The sequence below is a fragment of the Populus euphratica genome, unplaced genomic scaffold, assembly GCF_000495115.2.
Source record: "Populus euphratica unplaced genomic scaffold, PopEup_1.0 scaffold71.1, whole genome shotgun sequence".
In the NCBI taxonomy this organism is placed as follows: Eukaryota; Viridiplantae; Streptophyta; class Magnoliopsida; order Malpighiales; family Salicaceae; genus Populus; species Populus euphratica.
The window spans coordinates 283938-299636 of NW_011499949.1; the positions used below are offsets into that span (position 1 = coordinate 283938).

General features: G+C 32.2%; 3 protein-coding genes across 4 annotated transcripts; 2 read left to right on the forward strand and 1 right to left on the reverse strand.

The window, feature by feature from the left end:
• The first annotated feature begins 1126 nt into the window (after positions 1-1126).
• On the forward strand, positions 1127-2064 carry LOC105137804 (uncharacterized). Its single transcript, XM_011043685.1, has one exon. The coding sequence runs from the start codon at positions 1379-1381 to the stop codon at positions 1928-1930; it is 552 nt and encodes a 183-aa protein (XP_011041987.1). The 5' UTR covers positions 1127-1378; the 3' UTR covers positions 1931-2064.
• A 1179-nt stretch (positions 2065-3243) lies between these two features.
• On the reverse strand, positions 3244-9894 carry LOC105137803 (major facilitator superfamily domain-containing protein 12-like). Of its 2 annotated transcripts, XM_011043683.1 has the most exons (14): positions 9758-9894; positions 9492-9564; positions 8787-9016; positions 8186-8255; positions 6884-7080; positions 6492-6567; positions 6312-6395; positions 6154-6233; positions 5741-5867; positions 5322-5381; positions 5172-5222; positions 4920-5078; positions 4180-4312; positions 3244-3750 (listed from the first exon to the last, which is right to left on the reverse strand). In XM_011043683.1, exons 3-14 carry the CDS (start codon positions 8942-8944, stop codon positions 3581-3583), a joined length of 1365 nt encoding a protein of 454 aa, XP_011041985.1. In that variant the 5' UTR covers positions 8945-9016; positions 9492-9564; positions 9758-9894; the 3' UTR covers positions 3244-3580. The 2 variants fall into 2 exon arrangements, with proteins under 2 accessions (XP_011041985.1, XP_011041986.1); XM_011043684.1 differs by lacking the exon at positions 9492-9564.
• Positions 9895-13605: 3711 nt separating this feature from the next.
• LOC105137802 (oxidoreductase/transition metal ion-binding protein) lies at positions 13606-14537 on the forward strand. The gene has a single exon (XM_011043682.1). The coding sequence runs from the start codon at positions 13781-13783 to the stop codon at positions 14177-14179; it is 399 nt and encodes a 132-aa protein (XP_011041984.1). The 5' UTR covers positions 13606-13780; the 3' UTR covers positions 14180-14537.
• The last annotated feature ends 1162 nt before the right edge of the window (positions 14538-15699 follow it).

The window sequence follows — 15699 nt, forward strand, 5'->3', positions numbered from 1 at the left end:
TATATATAAGCAGCTGTCCAGCTTCTTCCCTTACTAGAAAGTAGAGACAACAATCATGACTATTCAACAACAATGCAATTTAATTTTAACTTAAATATTCTTAGATCTTGTTTTTCATTTTAACCTCTTTTTTTTCACTAAAAAATGTTTGTGTTCTGCTGAGCTCTGGTCTTTTCTTTCAGCTATTGGCAATTTAGTTAAAATCATGTTTTTTAAGATTATAATTTTTTTTATGTTTTAGAATTATTTTAATATTTTATGCAAAAATACTTTTAAAAAATAAAAAAATATTTTATAAAATAACCAAATTATTTAGTGGAGTGAGATTATTTTCTATGAATTGGTGTACCTTTTCCCTTTCATCTACATAAAGGTTGACGCATAGCATAGGTGATAGATTGCTTCTGTTGACATGTCCTATCACCTGTTCATGATCGATTGACTCGTCATTTACTAAGCTCCATGAATTCACCAAGAAACTTCCTTAACATCAAACTCAAATAATTAATTATCTTTTGTTCGATGCCTGAAATTTGCACCAACAGAAGCTTTTTTTCATTGTCCACTGAAAGCTAGCAAGTCACCTGCCCACAAAAACGATGTTACCTAAAATTTTCTTACCATCAGTTAGAAGCTATTCCCCCTTTGCTTCTATTCTACCAAAAAAAAAAAATGTGAGAAATATCATCAAGCTTCCATGTTTAAATAATCGGTAATTATTGTTTTAATAGGTTATTTGGAATTGCTTTCGAATTAACCAAATAAACTAAATCATATCATAATAATTTTTATATTACTTAATCTTAAACTTAAACTAAGCAAGATGTAAGATTATAAGTCTTTTTTTATCATTTTTTAATTTACTCTCAAATTATTTTTTATTAATCATCCCAGTTATTTAATTATATTCAGAACAATTCTCATATGATATAATTTTAAACTTGAATTATATTAAAAATTGAACATCTGTCTTTTTAAAATCGAGTCAAAGTATAATAAATATATTAAATATTAAAAAGTTTTACCCGGCAGTGCATTGCGGGACTATAGATTATAGAAGAGTCTATATCTATAAAGAGTAATTAGCATAACGAAAGAATTGTAGTAGTTTGGTGCCATTTCATGTCTTCTGATCAAAATTTAAGAGAGAACAAAAATTCTAGGAGGAAGGTTGCTCATAATTCAGTTGCGAGAGATGGACAAGTACCAATCCAAAAACAGACGTTTCACCTCTTTGATTGTTTACAAAGTAAACCTCTGTGTCAGACTTAAATCCTCCTACTTTCTTTCTCTTTTATCTTGATTTTCGTTTCTTGCCACATGCATCAAGCACTCAAAACTCTTCCCTTCTGCAAGTATTGGTCACAGATTAAGAACAATGGGAAGTGATATTCCTAGCAAACCCCGCTATGATATTACCATGTCCAGGAGAACAAGAAAGCCGTTGATGAATCCCAAAGAAACCAATCAAAATCCCACAACAGGCGCGCCACGAGAAGGAAATGCTGCTGAAGATGTTGGTCATGATCGAGGAGCAGATAGCGTTCTCACAAAAGTATGCGATCAGGAAGAAGGGGAGAGTCGTAAGAGCAGCTTGAAGCAACTTATCATGAAGAACGCAGGCAACGAAGAAAGTGAAGCAAGCAGGCTGCTGGTGGGGGAAACAAGGGTCGGAGATAATGAAAATATAGGGAGCACATTATTGCTAGGAGGCAAGAATTCCCTTGGCCAGCATTTCAAGGGAGAAGAAAAGCAGCAGCTTCAATTAGTCGTAACAAGGAAACAAGCAAAAGAAGGAATGGAAGGAGTGAAGCTGAAAGGAATTGTGGGTCGTTATGTCAAGGTGGTGAGCCATTTGATAAGGGTCAAGCGTAACACACGCATTAATAATGGATCCCGGAAAAAGCCACTTCTCCGGGTGCCCATGTAGGCCGGCCATATATTTCAAGAGCGGGACAGCATATATGTTTGATTCTACTCATGCATCTGGGTGATTTCTTATTGTTATGCTGTAATTTTTCATCAAGATATTAATATAAATTACTAGTCCTTTGTGCTGCTTAATTTGCAATTTAATTCATCATTTGTTTTGATTTTCTTCAAGAACAGCGTACATGCATAAAACCTGGTATTAAAACTTTATATGGGGTTAATTTGGGGCTAAGCTTAAATTATGGGTAACAAGAATTAGAAAAAATTAAAAATCAAATAACATTAGTTTAACAAAAAAAGTCAATAAGTTAAACAAAAAAAGTCAATAAGTTAATGATTAGATTTTGACCAAATCAACTAAATTCCGAGGTCTTTCTATTTTTTTTTTTATTGTTTTAGTTAGATAATTTTCTTTTTGTATTTTTTTTTTAACCTAGACTAATCCAAACTCTAAATCATGTAAATCCAGGTTTTAAAACAATGCATCCATGTTCATGAAGTATGTTTTTCTTTAATTATATTTTTGAATTTTTAGTATGCATTTAACTTTTTTTAAATAATCTTTACTACAAAATCATTAGTGTGATATAATAAACATAAACTAGATAGATAATTCAAGCTACACCACTAACCAAGTTAATTTTTTTTCCAACATGAAAAAATAATGCTCAGGAGATGCTAGTGCTTTTAAAGAAATAAAAAAAGGCCCAAGACCCAACAACAATAAAAAATTTTAAAAAATTAAAAATAAATAAAAATAATAATAAAAAAGCAATAATTAACAGTAAAAAAAAAAGATATCAACACCTTACTAAAGAGAAAATAAAAAATAAACTCGTTAAAGATTTATCGTTGCTTGGATGTGAATACTAATTCTTAATCAAAAACAGCCTATCAGGATAATTTCAATATCATTGCAAGAGGTTCTATGATGACACTCAAAAAGATGCAAACTTCGCCAAAGCAACGACCTATAAAGTAAATTAAACTATTGTGAAATTTGTATTTGATTAATTAATTAAATTTAATTAAAAAAACTAAATTTAACAAATAAAATAATAAATAAAAAGACTTAAAATAATTTGGGTTATTTTTAAAATTGATGAAAAATCATATAAAAAGCAAGAAAAATAATAATAAAAAAAAAGATAAAAAAAAAAAAAACAAGCTCAAACAAACCTCCTAAGCTGATTAACATTCCAATCTCATATCCCGTGAAATCATTCTAACTATCCCTGTCGATTGCTTGCTTAACCAAGTCAGCTACAGCATGCAACGACTAAGAATGGAACAGAAATTTCAGATGGAACAGACCCATCAAAATAAATTTCACAATGACTATCATAACTATATTTCCTGAGATTTCATACAAACATTTCTAAACAACGTGCGAAACAAGGTTAGGATTAAACTATGAAGATCCTATTTAATAAAACACCTTGTGAGCATAAATTAAATATCAATGATCACATCCCTAAAGGGAGTTCAAAAACTAAAAAAATCCCCCGACTTGGTCCCAAGTATATCTGCATTCAACACTTCTAGCTGCATGGGATTGCCTTGGGTCATATTCACATTGGTATTCAAATTGCATCGATGGACTGAGCAAGTTAGGGTTTGTCTATACAGAATTGGATGCTTTTGTAAATCATTCCAACAACGGTTCCATCAAGGGTTTTGAATGAGGTGTCTGGAGTTTCATAGTGTATGTAATAGCCATCCCAGTAAGTGAACAAACAGCTGGAAGCAGACCCAAGCCATATCTGGTGACTGAAATATATTCTGTAGAAAGGTTTTCTTGTGATCTTCGTGAGGAGCCTGCATTGAAGTATGTGGATGGTGTTAAGTGGGTAAGCCATGAACAAACCATAGGGCTCTGTAAGAAAAATTTGACTGCCGAATGCTTATGAAATGGGACTATATCATGCTCAATTTAAATTTGTGGTCTCATATGGTCTAAATTCATGGTATAGTAAGAATCATGTAATTGTGATGGTTATTCTAGAGCGGTAGACCACAGCCAACCCTAAACCACTGAGGTTTCATATTCTGCTGCAGCATCTAGAAACAAATTGTTGAAAAGGTATATCTACCAGCCCCCAACATTGAGGTAATACTACTCGTACATAGAAATACGGAGTCTCCCAACTACAGTTGCCATGCAAACACCACAACCAGCCTTGTTTTTTCTCTACCTTTTGTGTGAATAAAAGATTAGAACAGGCCTTGCAGTTGGTGAAGACTTACTTTGAAAAGACTGAAGCACAAAGACAGCAAGTCCACACGAAACCTTGTCTAGGAAACTCAAAGATCCATAAACAAATGCACAGCCATTTAGATCTGAACCAACTAGAACACTTTGCATGCTTACTCCTGTTACCTGTGATTCATATTTGGATAGAGGAAAATGATAGAAACAATAACAACAACAACAAATTTAATTAATTCACAAAATTGAAAGGTGTGAACAACCTTGAATCAATAATTAACAGAAACTAAAATACAAGATTTTAAAAATACGATAGTGCCATAGCAAGACAAACTAGCCTTCGAATTCCCATATGAAAATCTCAAGGACCATATATTTCTTTCCCTTTGTGCTGATGTTCCATATAACAGTACTCCTTTTCTTTTCTACCACCAATCTATAATTTCATTTTTATTACAGTGCCTACAAAGGTAAGGCCATGTACAATAAACTAAGATCAAGACTAAAAACCATCAATGACACTTAAATATAGAAAACTCTCGTGTGTGAATTTGGTCAATCTGTCACAGGACTAGGAGAGTTCATCATGCCAACAAAGTTCATATACAAATTTTCTTTTGTATTATTTCCTTAAGAATTCAAGAAACCATTTACACTCATGGGGAATCAGGAGAAAGACTAATAGGACTGTGAAACCAAAGAATAAGTAAGAGTGGAGATTTAACCACACAAACCACCACATAAAGTAAAGCCTAAAGTGCAGAATACTATGCCATACCGTCATTAGAGTATTCGCTACGCCAATAAATACTGATATGACATACATGAAAGCACTCAAGCTTCGAGGCAAAAAGAGGATGCTTGTGCCACAGAATACCCAGAGCACTCCACCAGCACAATAGTAGGCTTTCAGGCGTTGTCCAGTCCAATACATTTCCTAGAATATGGATATATGAAGCCTAATTGTCAATGAAAGGGAAGAACATGCAGAGATCATGTAATGATTTCATATAAGGTATACGAGGACCACCTGCATAATGATAGATACAATGAAGCTGCTGATATAGATGATTGCAGGAACCTAATTCCAACAATCAGACATGTTATCAGTTTATTCATTTTCCAAAGACAATACACATAAAACTGATAAAATTGATGCTGATAATGTCTGGGGACCTACCAAAGCTTTAGCTGATTTTGCCATCCGCATATCCTCAATAACATAGAATGCAAGATATGCCTGGAGAAAACAAAGCCATCTGGGTGTAAAAATTACTTACAATGAATGATATTTTCTTTCAAAATGACAGATAGCTTGCATACACATAGTAATGCAGTGGAGTGCTTGTAAAATATTAAAAAGAAAAAAAAAGGAAAGCCAAATTCTAGCAAAATTTTTCTCATGCTCTTTAGGGACTTAAAAGGACAATTCTTCCAGGAAAATGATTGACACATAGAAATTTGTCCTTTAAAACAGAATAAGTCCATGGGGAACTTTGGCTCCTCGCATATATCTAGTGTATCATATATTCAACAAAATAAGTAACTTGAGATTAAATGAAATAAGTGCCAAGCAAGACAATGGAAATGTGTTCTGACCTGTGAAACATTTTGTACAAGTCTGGTAAGCATATAGACAAGACCAACTTGATAGTATAAAACTTTCTTGAACCAGTAAGCCCATGATATCCTTGCATAACTAGTTCCATGTACACGTATCTTTAATCTGCATTAAAAGGCTAATTATATTACTATAACCAACTAGGATTAAAAGCAATCACTTTGTGTACAAATTCAAATAGCAAAGTGGCATATGTTTTATGAGATAAATGGAAAGGGCTGGACATAATTATTCAGACTGCAACTTGACAAGTAGAAGAATATATTCATCTAAAAGTAATCAGTACTCGTCATCACAGTTATTCATCACAATTCTGGTACTCTAGGCAACATAACCAATTACCAAAACACCATCCAAGTAATGCAAAAAAGGTTAGGACATAAAGCAGTACCTTGGCTCTTTAGTCCCAAGATGAAATATTCCCACAAAACAGCATCCTATAAAAATTGAAGTGTATGCAATCCAACGGTACTGCTCATTCAAGGCAGATGTAAAGACATGACATAAAGTAAGTTCTTCAAAGAAAATCAACACAGAGCAAGCTCATACCTGATTTTCAATATCAGAATGTGTTGTTGCTTTAGTGGTACTGAATACTACTAATGCAACAGCATAAAGACTGAGGTTCGCAACCTATACAACATTTGGAGATTAAAACAAAACAAGAAAATATGCATTGATAAGTACTGAAAGAAATATAGCACTAAGTCAAAAGTCAGAGAAGTTAACCATGGTAAAAGCATTCCGACAGCTTGTCATCACCACCCTGCTTGTTGAATTCAGTGAGATGCAATTCACCATGGACCTTAACAAAAAGAAAAATTGAAGTTGAAAGTGCAAATGCTGCAGCTTTCTAAAAGATGCAATTACAACATACTGTAATTCTTCCAGGGAGTTTAAGAGATATATGACCAAAGTAAAATGGAGTTTTGGTGATAATTTTTCTTCTTTGTTTATGTCTAAACAAAAAAATTGGATACTGCTCCGGCTTTTCTGTCAAGCAGTGGAAAGATTAAGGAAATTTAAAAATTATTGATGTATGTAGGAAACCAAATTGTCCTTCATGTTTGAAGAATTAAGAATAGTGAATGCAAGCATAACTAAACTATGGAGATCGTTACATGTGTGACACTTGGGTGGCAGCCCATCCCACATTGAAGATTGCAGCAAACGTGCTGTATGAAATAGTTTCTATTATTGGTGAACAGGAAGCCAAGATTTTGCATGGCAAGCAACCACCAAAAACTGAAGAAAATGAAATGGCAGCCAAGATAGATCCTGCACCATGCCATATTTTGAAATGTCCAAACCTGTCTATCTATCACACAAACAGTTAAAAAAACAAAAAATTACTCCTAGAAAGAAAGACCACGAATTACCAAAAAAATAAAATCACATAAAATCATTCAACAATTTAGCATCTCAAATATGTCAATGACGAGGAAACAAAAATTTCAGATAGATTGCATTCATCTGTCAAATTCTGATATCATCTTTCAATTCCAAATACAAAGCATAGGCATCCATGTTTTAGGCAATGCTCCATGATATTATTACAACTTATTAAAAATGAATAAGCAGAAGAATTAAAGGTGAAATTTGAAATAAAGTAAAAATTGTAAATTTCCCTGTTTTTGTCACCATATGGTCAGTTTTAATGCTTGACACCAATTTAATAACAGCCATAGACGATTGGCTAATTTCTGCTGAACTAACCCATATCAAATAAAGAGTTCTATCAATGCAGAAGTGTTAAAATAATCATAGATACAAACAACAGTTCAAGAAGCTCCTTTTCTTTCCTGTTTTATTCTCCACCTGTATTTGGAAGCCAAAACACAGTCGTGAATGTAGACCAAACCAAATTACAACTGGTAATTGCATAAGAGAATCAATAAAACAACAAGCAAAGCATAAAGTTCATTGAATATGTATATTAGGGCAAACTAAAAAGCAAAGTCAATGAAGCCTGTTCTGAATCCTTAATCATTTATATTTGCCTTTCCAAACCAAGGTACTTATCAGGTAAACAGTTAAATATTAAATACAAACCCCTCAAGATCTGCAGAAAGACTGAACCTTTTAGTCCCCAAAAGCCTCATCACATATATTTTTCTATTACGAGTTTCACCATATCCTTTCAAAAGTCGTGTTGCATAATTTAAAAAATCTGATGTACAACATCTCACTGTTATAAATCATTAGTGAAGTTAAGTATTATCTATCCAGCTGGCTGTGTTTTTTGGTTTCTTCAGGCACAAATCATTGGACATACAAAAACTAAGGTGGATCTATATTTTTCTGAGACATTTTTTCAAAAACAATCATAGACCACATATAAAATATCAGTTCCTTGAGACAAGCAAATCGAGAAATTACAATTAAAAAAATGAAGTGCTGCAACATAATTAGTTTAAAGGTACCAGTTCTCCAGCAAATACAGTAGCAAATCCATCAGCTATCTGACCTGCTAGCATAACTATAGCAGCATCCCTGCAAAATAAGCAGTTTAAATCACGAACTACAACAAGAATGAATTTACAGCAACAGAAACATGTCTGTCATTAATAGCTTCTTTACTGCTTGGTTTTCAGTAATTATACCAATAAGAAACAGTTTTGATAACATGATTATCTCACCTGGGTCTTTTGCCTCTTTATTTTCGGGAAATGTATCATGCAGATTAGGTAATTTCTGATTTCTCATCTCAAGAGAGTCATTTTCCACTTTTTCATGAAATATGTAAAACTTAAACACTCAAATTCATCAAACATTTTGATTTTGTTATGATAGAGAGGGGGAGAAATTGTTAATTCATCATTACATCCTTTTTAATAACTGCTAAATCCAATGATGCGGGGGATAAACCATAAGTGCTTCTCATGTATGTTTCTTATCAGGAAAATAAAAAAAGAAGGGTGAAAAGCCGCAGGCATACACAGATATGCACAAAATCGCAGCCAGATATCAAATATAAAATATAGCACCAAGGTAGTGTTACTACAAAAACTTGGGACCAGTTACCTAGGGGACAGTCCAATTTCTGTCAAGAACAATAGAAGATAAGTAAACCAACAGGCGGCCGTGATGTCGTTTAGCATATGACCGACACCATAATAGAAAACAGAGCTTCTTCCAACAGGCTTTGGGCATGAATCATCATCTTCAACATCATTAACCATTATACTTTACAGGGTTGGATTCTGTACCTCTTTGAAACTCTCCAAGTAGTCCAGTTCCTGGACTGTGGGAACGTGCAAAGAAGAGAAAGATATCAAGTCCACTAATTTAACAATTTCCAAAGGCAAAATCTTTCTAACATAAGGAATATCAAGCATCCTTCATAGCAAGTACAGAGAATTCAACTCAAGCATCTGTCACAGAGTAACGGCTTTCGTTTCTGTTAAAATAATCACCTTCTTCAATTTTAAAATAGATGAGAGTAACCCAATCAATATGGACAAAGAAAGATTGAATCATTGTGAAAATGGAGAGATTAAATCTATCAAATTAGAAAGAATATATCAAGTTGGTAAGTGGTTGATATTCAGTTGTCCATCGTCAATCATGTGGGTAATGGAATTTAGCCATAAAATTTGTATGCATGTCAAGAAAAACAATTGTATGCACTGTACACATATCACCACACTACACTACACTCATGAAACATGATAAATAAAAATAAATAGAGAAAGTCAACAAGAAAGAAAGAAAGGGAGAGTGAAGAACCCGAGGGAGAAGACGAAGGGTAGCAACGAAATCCTCCAAATTCACCCTCTGTATTTCCTTCTTCGGTCAATTTCTATAGGATTGGATTGGATTTGGATGATGACTATCATGACTTCATGTAATTCATTAATTATTAAATAATTAATACATACAATAGGGGGATTGCATTTGAATCAGTTGAGGAGGGGAGAGCGAGAAGGGAAAGGCCGTTTATTTTTGCCGAAAAAATATTATAATAATGCAAGGAAATCCCCTCTGCAACCGACCTCTGTCAAGGCTTGCTGGTCCAGAAGACCATATTACCCCTGTTCCATTGGAGATGCTTTGAGAAGGAATCAAGGAATGATAAAACCAAGGGAGAGATGGGGGAGGTTGCCCTGCTTGAATGAATGAATTAATTGAATCCCCTCATGAAGCAGCCACGTCATCCATCTCATCAGTCTACTATCGGATTTTTTTATTTGAAGATAAGATAGCCCGCTAAAATATTTTAAAACATGTTGATTTTATAAATTAATTAATCTAAATAAAAGTTAACTCGAATTTCAATAGTTAAGAAATAAAATTTAAATAGTTAAGAAAAAGAAGATAATGTGATTAAAAAAATAAAAAATAAAAAAATAAAAGAAAAACTAAGCCATCAAAAATATATAAATATTTTATTTTGTATACATATCAGTGCTGTTATAAATATTTTAATAAGATAATTCTAACTAGGTCTTGAAAAAATATTAAATATAATTGTAATTAACTCCAAACAAAATTTTTAACAAATTATAACCATGTTTAATAGTATTTTAATATGTGGTGAGAATGAAAAAAAATTTCTAACAAATTATAACCATGTTTAATAATATTTTTAATAGTATTTTAATATGTGGTGAGAATTATTTTATTAAAAATTTTCTAATGATATTAAAAGTATATAAAACAAATATCTAATGTGTTTTTAGTGACTTGTTTTTTTTTTATTGGATCTTTAAACTTATTTATGAGACATTGAATTTTTATAAAATTATAAATTAATTTTTTATATATATAAATTAAATTGAAAGGGAGATATATAATTTTTAAAATAACCATTATTTTCAACAATGATTTTGTTCAATCATTATTCTTATGTTTAAACTGTATTATTTTTTAAATAATTTTTAATATGTGTTATTTTCTCCAAACTTTTATTAAAATGGGTCAGAATTTTAAAATACCATCTACTATCTACTGCTTTGCCATTCCCAACCATCACTTTATATTAAATTAATGTTATATATATATATATATATAAAAAAAAAAAAAAAAAAAACTTTTTGCAATGCGTCCAAGGGGCAATCAATGTAAAGGAGGAGTTTCGTGGAGAAGAGCATGATGTGGTGGGGCCTGCAACGGTCCAAGATTAATTGAGAATTGAAACAGAAAGTGGACTGCAAAGTTGTTCAGCTCACCACACAGCCATCGACAAAAGAACAATAATGCCATGAGCCCTCTAAATTAACTGAATTATTCAAGATATTAGTGAAAATTTAATTAAAAATAATATAATATTAATCTTTGTTAGAAAATAAAAATTAATATAGTTACAATAAAAAAATTAATTAAATTTTTTATTCAAATGATTTGAACTTATTTTAACATGCTGTTATCTTTCATTCTTAATATTTTGTTTGTTTTTAAGGATAAAAAGTATTTTTACAAAAAAATAATTTATTTTAATTTAATTTTTTAATATATTAATATTAAAAATAAATTTAAAAAATAAACAAATATTATATTAATATATTTTTAAATAAAAAGTATTTTACAGTGAAAATGTAAATACAAATATACCCTTTGTTTATGCATGATTGACCGAAACATCCAGGTGCCATTGGCTAAAGGTTGTGGCTAGTGCTGCATCATTCACCGTTTTGACGACACCATGCATACATACATGAACATGGACCTGGATAGGAAAATTAGGGTTTGGAATATTGATAGCACACGGTCAGCCTGTTGGATTTTTGAAAGGTCTCTGTACTTCGAGCCCATTGGATTAGCAACTCTAATCTTTTTAGCCCATAAGCAACATCTTCTATTTTGTTGGCCCACCAGTATAGCAACTAAGGAGTGAGCAGCACGTCCTGTAAAGTCACTCCTTAGTTGCTGACTAGACTAGTGGCACGTTATACGCCGCACGTAATACGTGGTCGCAGGTGAGATGAATGTTTTTCTAAGTTAAAAAGAAATTGAAAATCAGATGATTGACTTATTAATATTTTTACAGAAGTCTTTATGAATAGTTTGACTCAAATAAATTACAATTAAATTATATATATATATATATATATATATATATATTATTTGTGAATCGATCCTAAGTAATATATGAATAATTTATTTAATAAATATTATTTAAAATTTTAAGAGGTGTAGTTAGATAAGTCAAATTATAAATTTATTTTTTAAAAATTATTAATTCAAGTTTTATTTTAGGGTTGCTAAAATTTAGATGGTCATTAATTTTAAAATTTATAAAATTATTATCTATATATATATACATATATAATTAAAAAAAAAAACATCAAAGTCATCGGATACTTAACCCTTAAGGTCTAAGAAAACAAAAATATATCGAGTCTTTTTTACTTTAGGTGGATTGGATCTAGCTAAGCATGATTCCCTTTTATATTAATAAATCTGTGTTGCCAGAGGAGCAGGCAACGTTCACAATAGAAGGAAGCAGCAGCAGCATCCAAGGCAATCTACAGCCTCCTTTATTGGTGGGGCTCAGCCTCAAAAGATGACAGAAAACTCTCCATCCGAAGCTGATTGTGCTGTGGACCTTACAGAGATCGCACCGGTAACCCACTTTCTCTGGAGCAACCTTAATCTATTGCCCAAAAGAGCCTCCTTAATTATTCAGGATCCATAATAGAATTCTCAAAAAAAAAAAAAAAAACCCTGTCCCTCGAGCTAGCACTTTTAAAAAAGAAATGGTTGCTGTCAACTGGAGTCGGGCCAGCTGGCTCGGGTAATAGGTCAAGGTCTTGAGAGTTTTAATGCTCTTGGTTGCGCGAAAAACAATAATGGGTTAGCTTAATGTTAACAAATCCAAAATTATTAGTCCTAACCTTTCATAAAGATAAAGTAATTCCATTACATTTGCGTTTTAGTATTTCATAAAAGAAAGAGAAATTTGTTGAAAAACATAACAAAAGAGAAAGCTCTCTCTCGAATATATAAATTATAGAATATTTTATTGAATTATTTTTTAATTGAATCAAGTAATTTCTACTTTTAATGATATTTGATAAGATTAATCAGGCTTTATATTTTTATTTTTGAGTTGTTTTTTAATTAATATGTGTTTTTTGGTTTCAAAATTAGGTTTAGAGACCTATATGATAGTTTTTATGTTTTATGGTTTCAAAATTAGGTTTAGGTTTAGAGACCTATATGATAGTTTTTTTTTTCTTTTAGCAAACAAAGATTGGAATTTGGGTTTTCAAATAATATTATAGTTTTGTCACGATGATATTAACATATATATTTTTTAATCTCCTCATGAATATTTAATGCAAGCAAAATATCTATTTTATTGCAAATATTTTATATGATTTTTCTTGGATTTTTTATTTTTAATATTTCATGTAAAACTTATTGATTTATATTTTTTTTTTATTGAAACCTGCTTTTAAGATTAGATAAATTCTAATTTAAAAATGATACTCTTGATAAAAAGAGACATGTTTTTTTTCGTGAATAAAAAATTACAAGTTTTGATTAGAGAGATACATTTTTTTGCTTTTAAGATTATATAAATTTTAATGTAAAAACAATACTCTTGACATGTCTTTGTTTTTTTGTGAATAAGAAAATACAAGTTTTGATTAGAGAGATACATTTTTTACTTCTAATTTGTTTTGCTAATTTATAATTTAATTGCTTTCAAGTTCTTATCCAATAAACAATACTACCAATAAAAATAGATCGGGAATCCAAGGAGCTTGAAGAACTGATACATACAGGATCCTATCTATCCCGTGGTCGGTGATACGTGGCATTTCCTCATTAGCCACCTTTTAATAACATAAATCTCGGCCATGTAAAATTTCCACCGTCCGAGGGATTTAATAATTTATTTTTCAAGTGAAGTTCTCATTTTTCCTTCGTTATGCAACGAAAAAGCACATCCTCCACTCCTCTATATAAACCCTCTCTGCATCTTCCTCGCTTCACAACACACCAAGCTTAATTACTTTAATTGCTACTTTTTTGGGTAAAAATCAGAAATATTATTCAAGAAAAAAGAAATGGGCAATAGTTACTCATATTCATCATCATCATCATCTTACAGCTCTCAGCCTCCATTACCAGTACACCTCTGCTTCTTCCTGCTCATACTGCTGATGTTCATTGGTCTATCATGGTACATCAACTACGAGCCAGTGCTAGAGAGCATGTTCGATCAAGTGAAGCTGTTCCTCTCGGTGTCTCCCTTGCTGCTTTTGCTGCTTGTTCATTTGCTTTCCAATGATGATTATCGATATGGCAGGAGGCTTTCCCATTACATGCCTTTGCCGGAGAAGGACTCTCTTCATAGGGCTGGAGGAACTCCCTGGGGTGTTGGGTTTCTGCTTGTTTTTCTCTTTTTCTTGATCTCTTACCACTCCTATTTCCAAGAACGTTGGTTTCCTCTCTTGAGCAGGTAATAGATACTACAGAACGCATTCAGCCAGCAAGTATATATATCCTCGTGGAATATGAATATCTGTTAGCTATAGCAGTGCCTGAACCAAATGTACTCCTGTCTTTTCAATATATATATGTATTTTTTTTCTTTTTTTTTTAGTAGGACTGTGTTAATGGAAGTGTAATGATGGTGCGGCAACGGGTATCACTTTTCCCTTTTGTTTTTGCTACAAGGAAAGATACAAGGAAGAGTTCTGTAATCCAACAATAGGACTTTATGTATGCCTTTGCATAAAGCATTTTGCTTTGATTTGTTTTGGATGCTAGAATGTCCCGTGACTTGATATATATACCTTTGCATAAAGAATTTTTCTAGTTTGTGAGAGCCTTTCTCTCACATCGAGCAAACTAGGATTTAGTCCCTCAACTATATATGAACTGATTCTCAGTGAAATCCTTATAATATATATATATATATACCTCAACCAGGTCTTCTGTTTAAAATCTCCCCTTTTAGTAGAAACATAAAATTTCTTCAGAAAAAGTTCTTTCTGCGTAACACATTCTTTCAGTTTAGAAGGGGGACTAGATTGAGGAAGTTCTGCTACTTTTGGAGCCAAATTCAAAGAATTGATAGCTTGGGAATCCAGTTGAGAATTGATAAATACCCGGGGATTAATATGAGGTTCCCCCTTTTCCATTTCTAATCATTTTTCTTTTTAAATTTAACTGTATTGATAAGCATATTTTGAACCAGCTTAAAAAATTCTTATGAAGACCCTTCTCTCTTGGACATATTCAAAAAATTAAATATGTCCTGAGTGAGGGCTTGCAGTATACTATGTTTGATGTTAACTAGAATTAGACATGATTAGGTTTGGTGGTGTGCTAAAATCTCGGAACACTGGTTTTAGCGCTAGCCAACCTTGACCACTATTAGGCTTGGTGGTGTATTAAACCTTGGGATACTAGGTTTGACGCTGGCTAGACCAATATGCTATTGGGTCATGGGTTTGGCACCAACTAGACCTAGATGTAATTGGTAATCAACCAAGTTCAAGATAATATAAGTTTGACAAACATGTCAAACCAAAGTTATTTAGACTTGGTAATTAGCCAAGTCTTAGGTAATGGTCATCCTCTTTTGGGTACGCTCAAGGAAAGATTATTTTTTAGGCAAGCTCTAGGAAACGACCATCCTCCCTTTACATGCCTAAAGAAATGAGATAATACGAGTCTGACAAATATACTAGATTCAAGACATTTGGATTTGATAATCAACTAACGTTAAGGTAATGTATGTTAGACAAACATGTCAGATTCAAGATATGACAGTTAGCCAAATTCAAGATAACGACCATCATCCTTTAGACACGCCTAAGGGAATGACCATCCTCTATTGGGTCTAACTCTAAGGAAGAATTCAGCCTCCATGGGTTTAGCTACATTTAAAGTCTTGCACCTTAATTTTTTTACACCTTTTAGGTGCATAAAAGTCCTCTAATAACCCAACATATTTCTATCAAATATTAGTATAGAT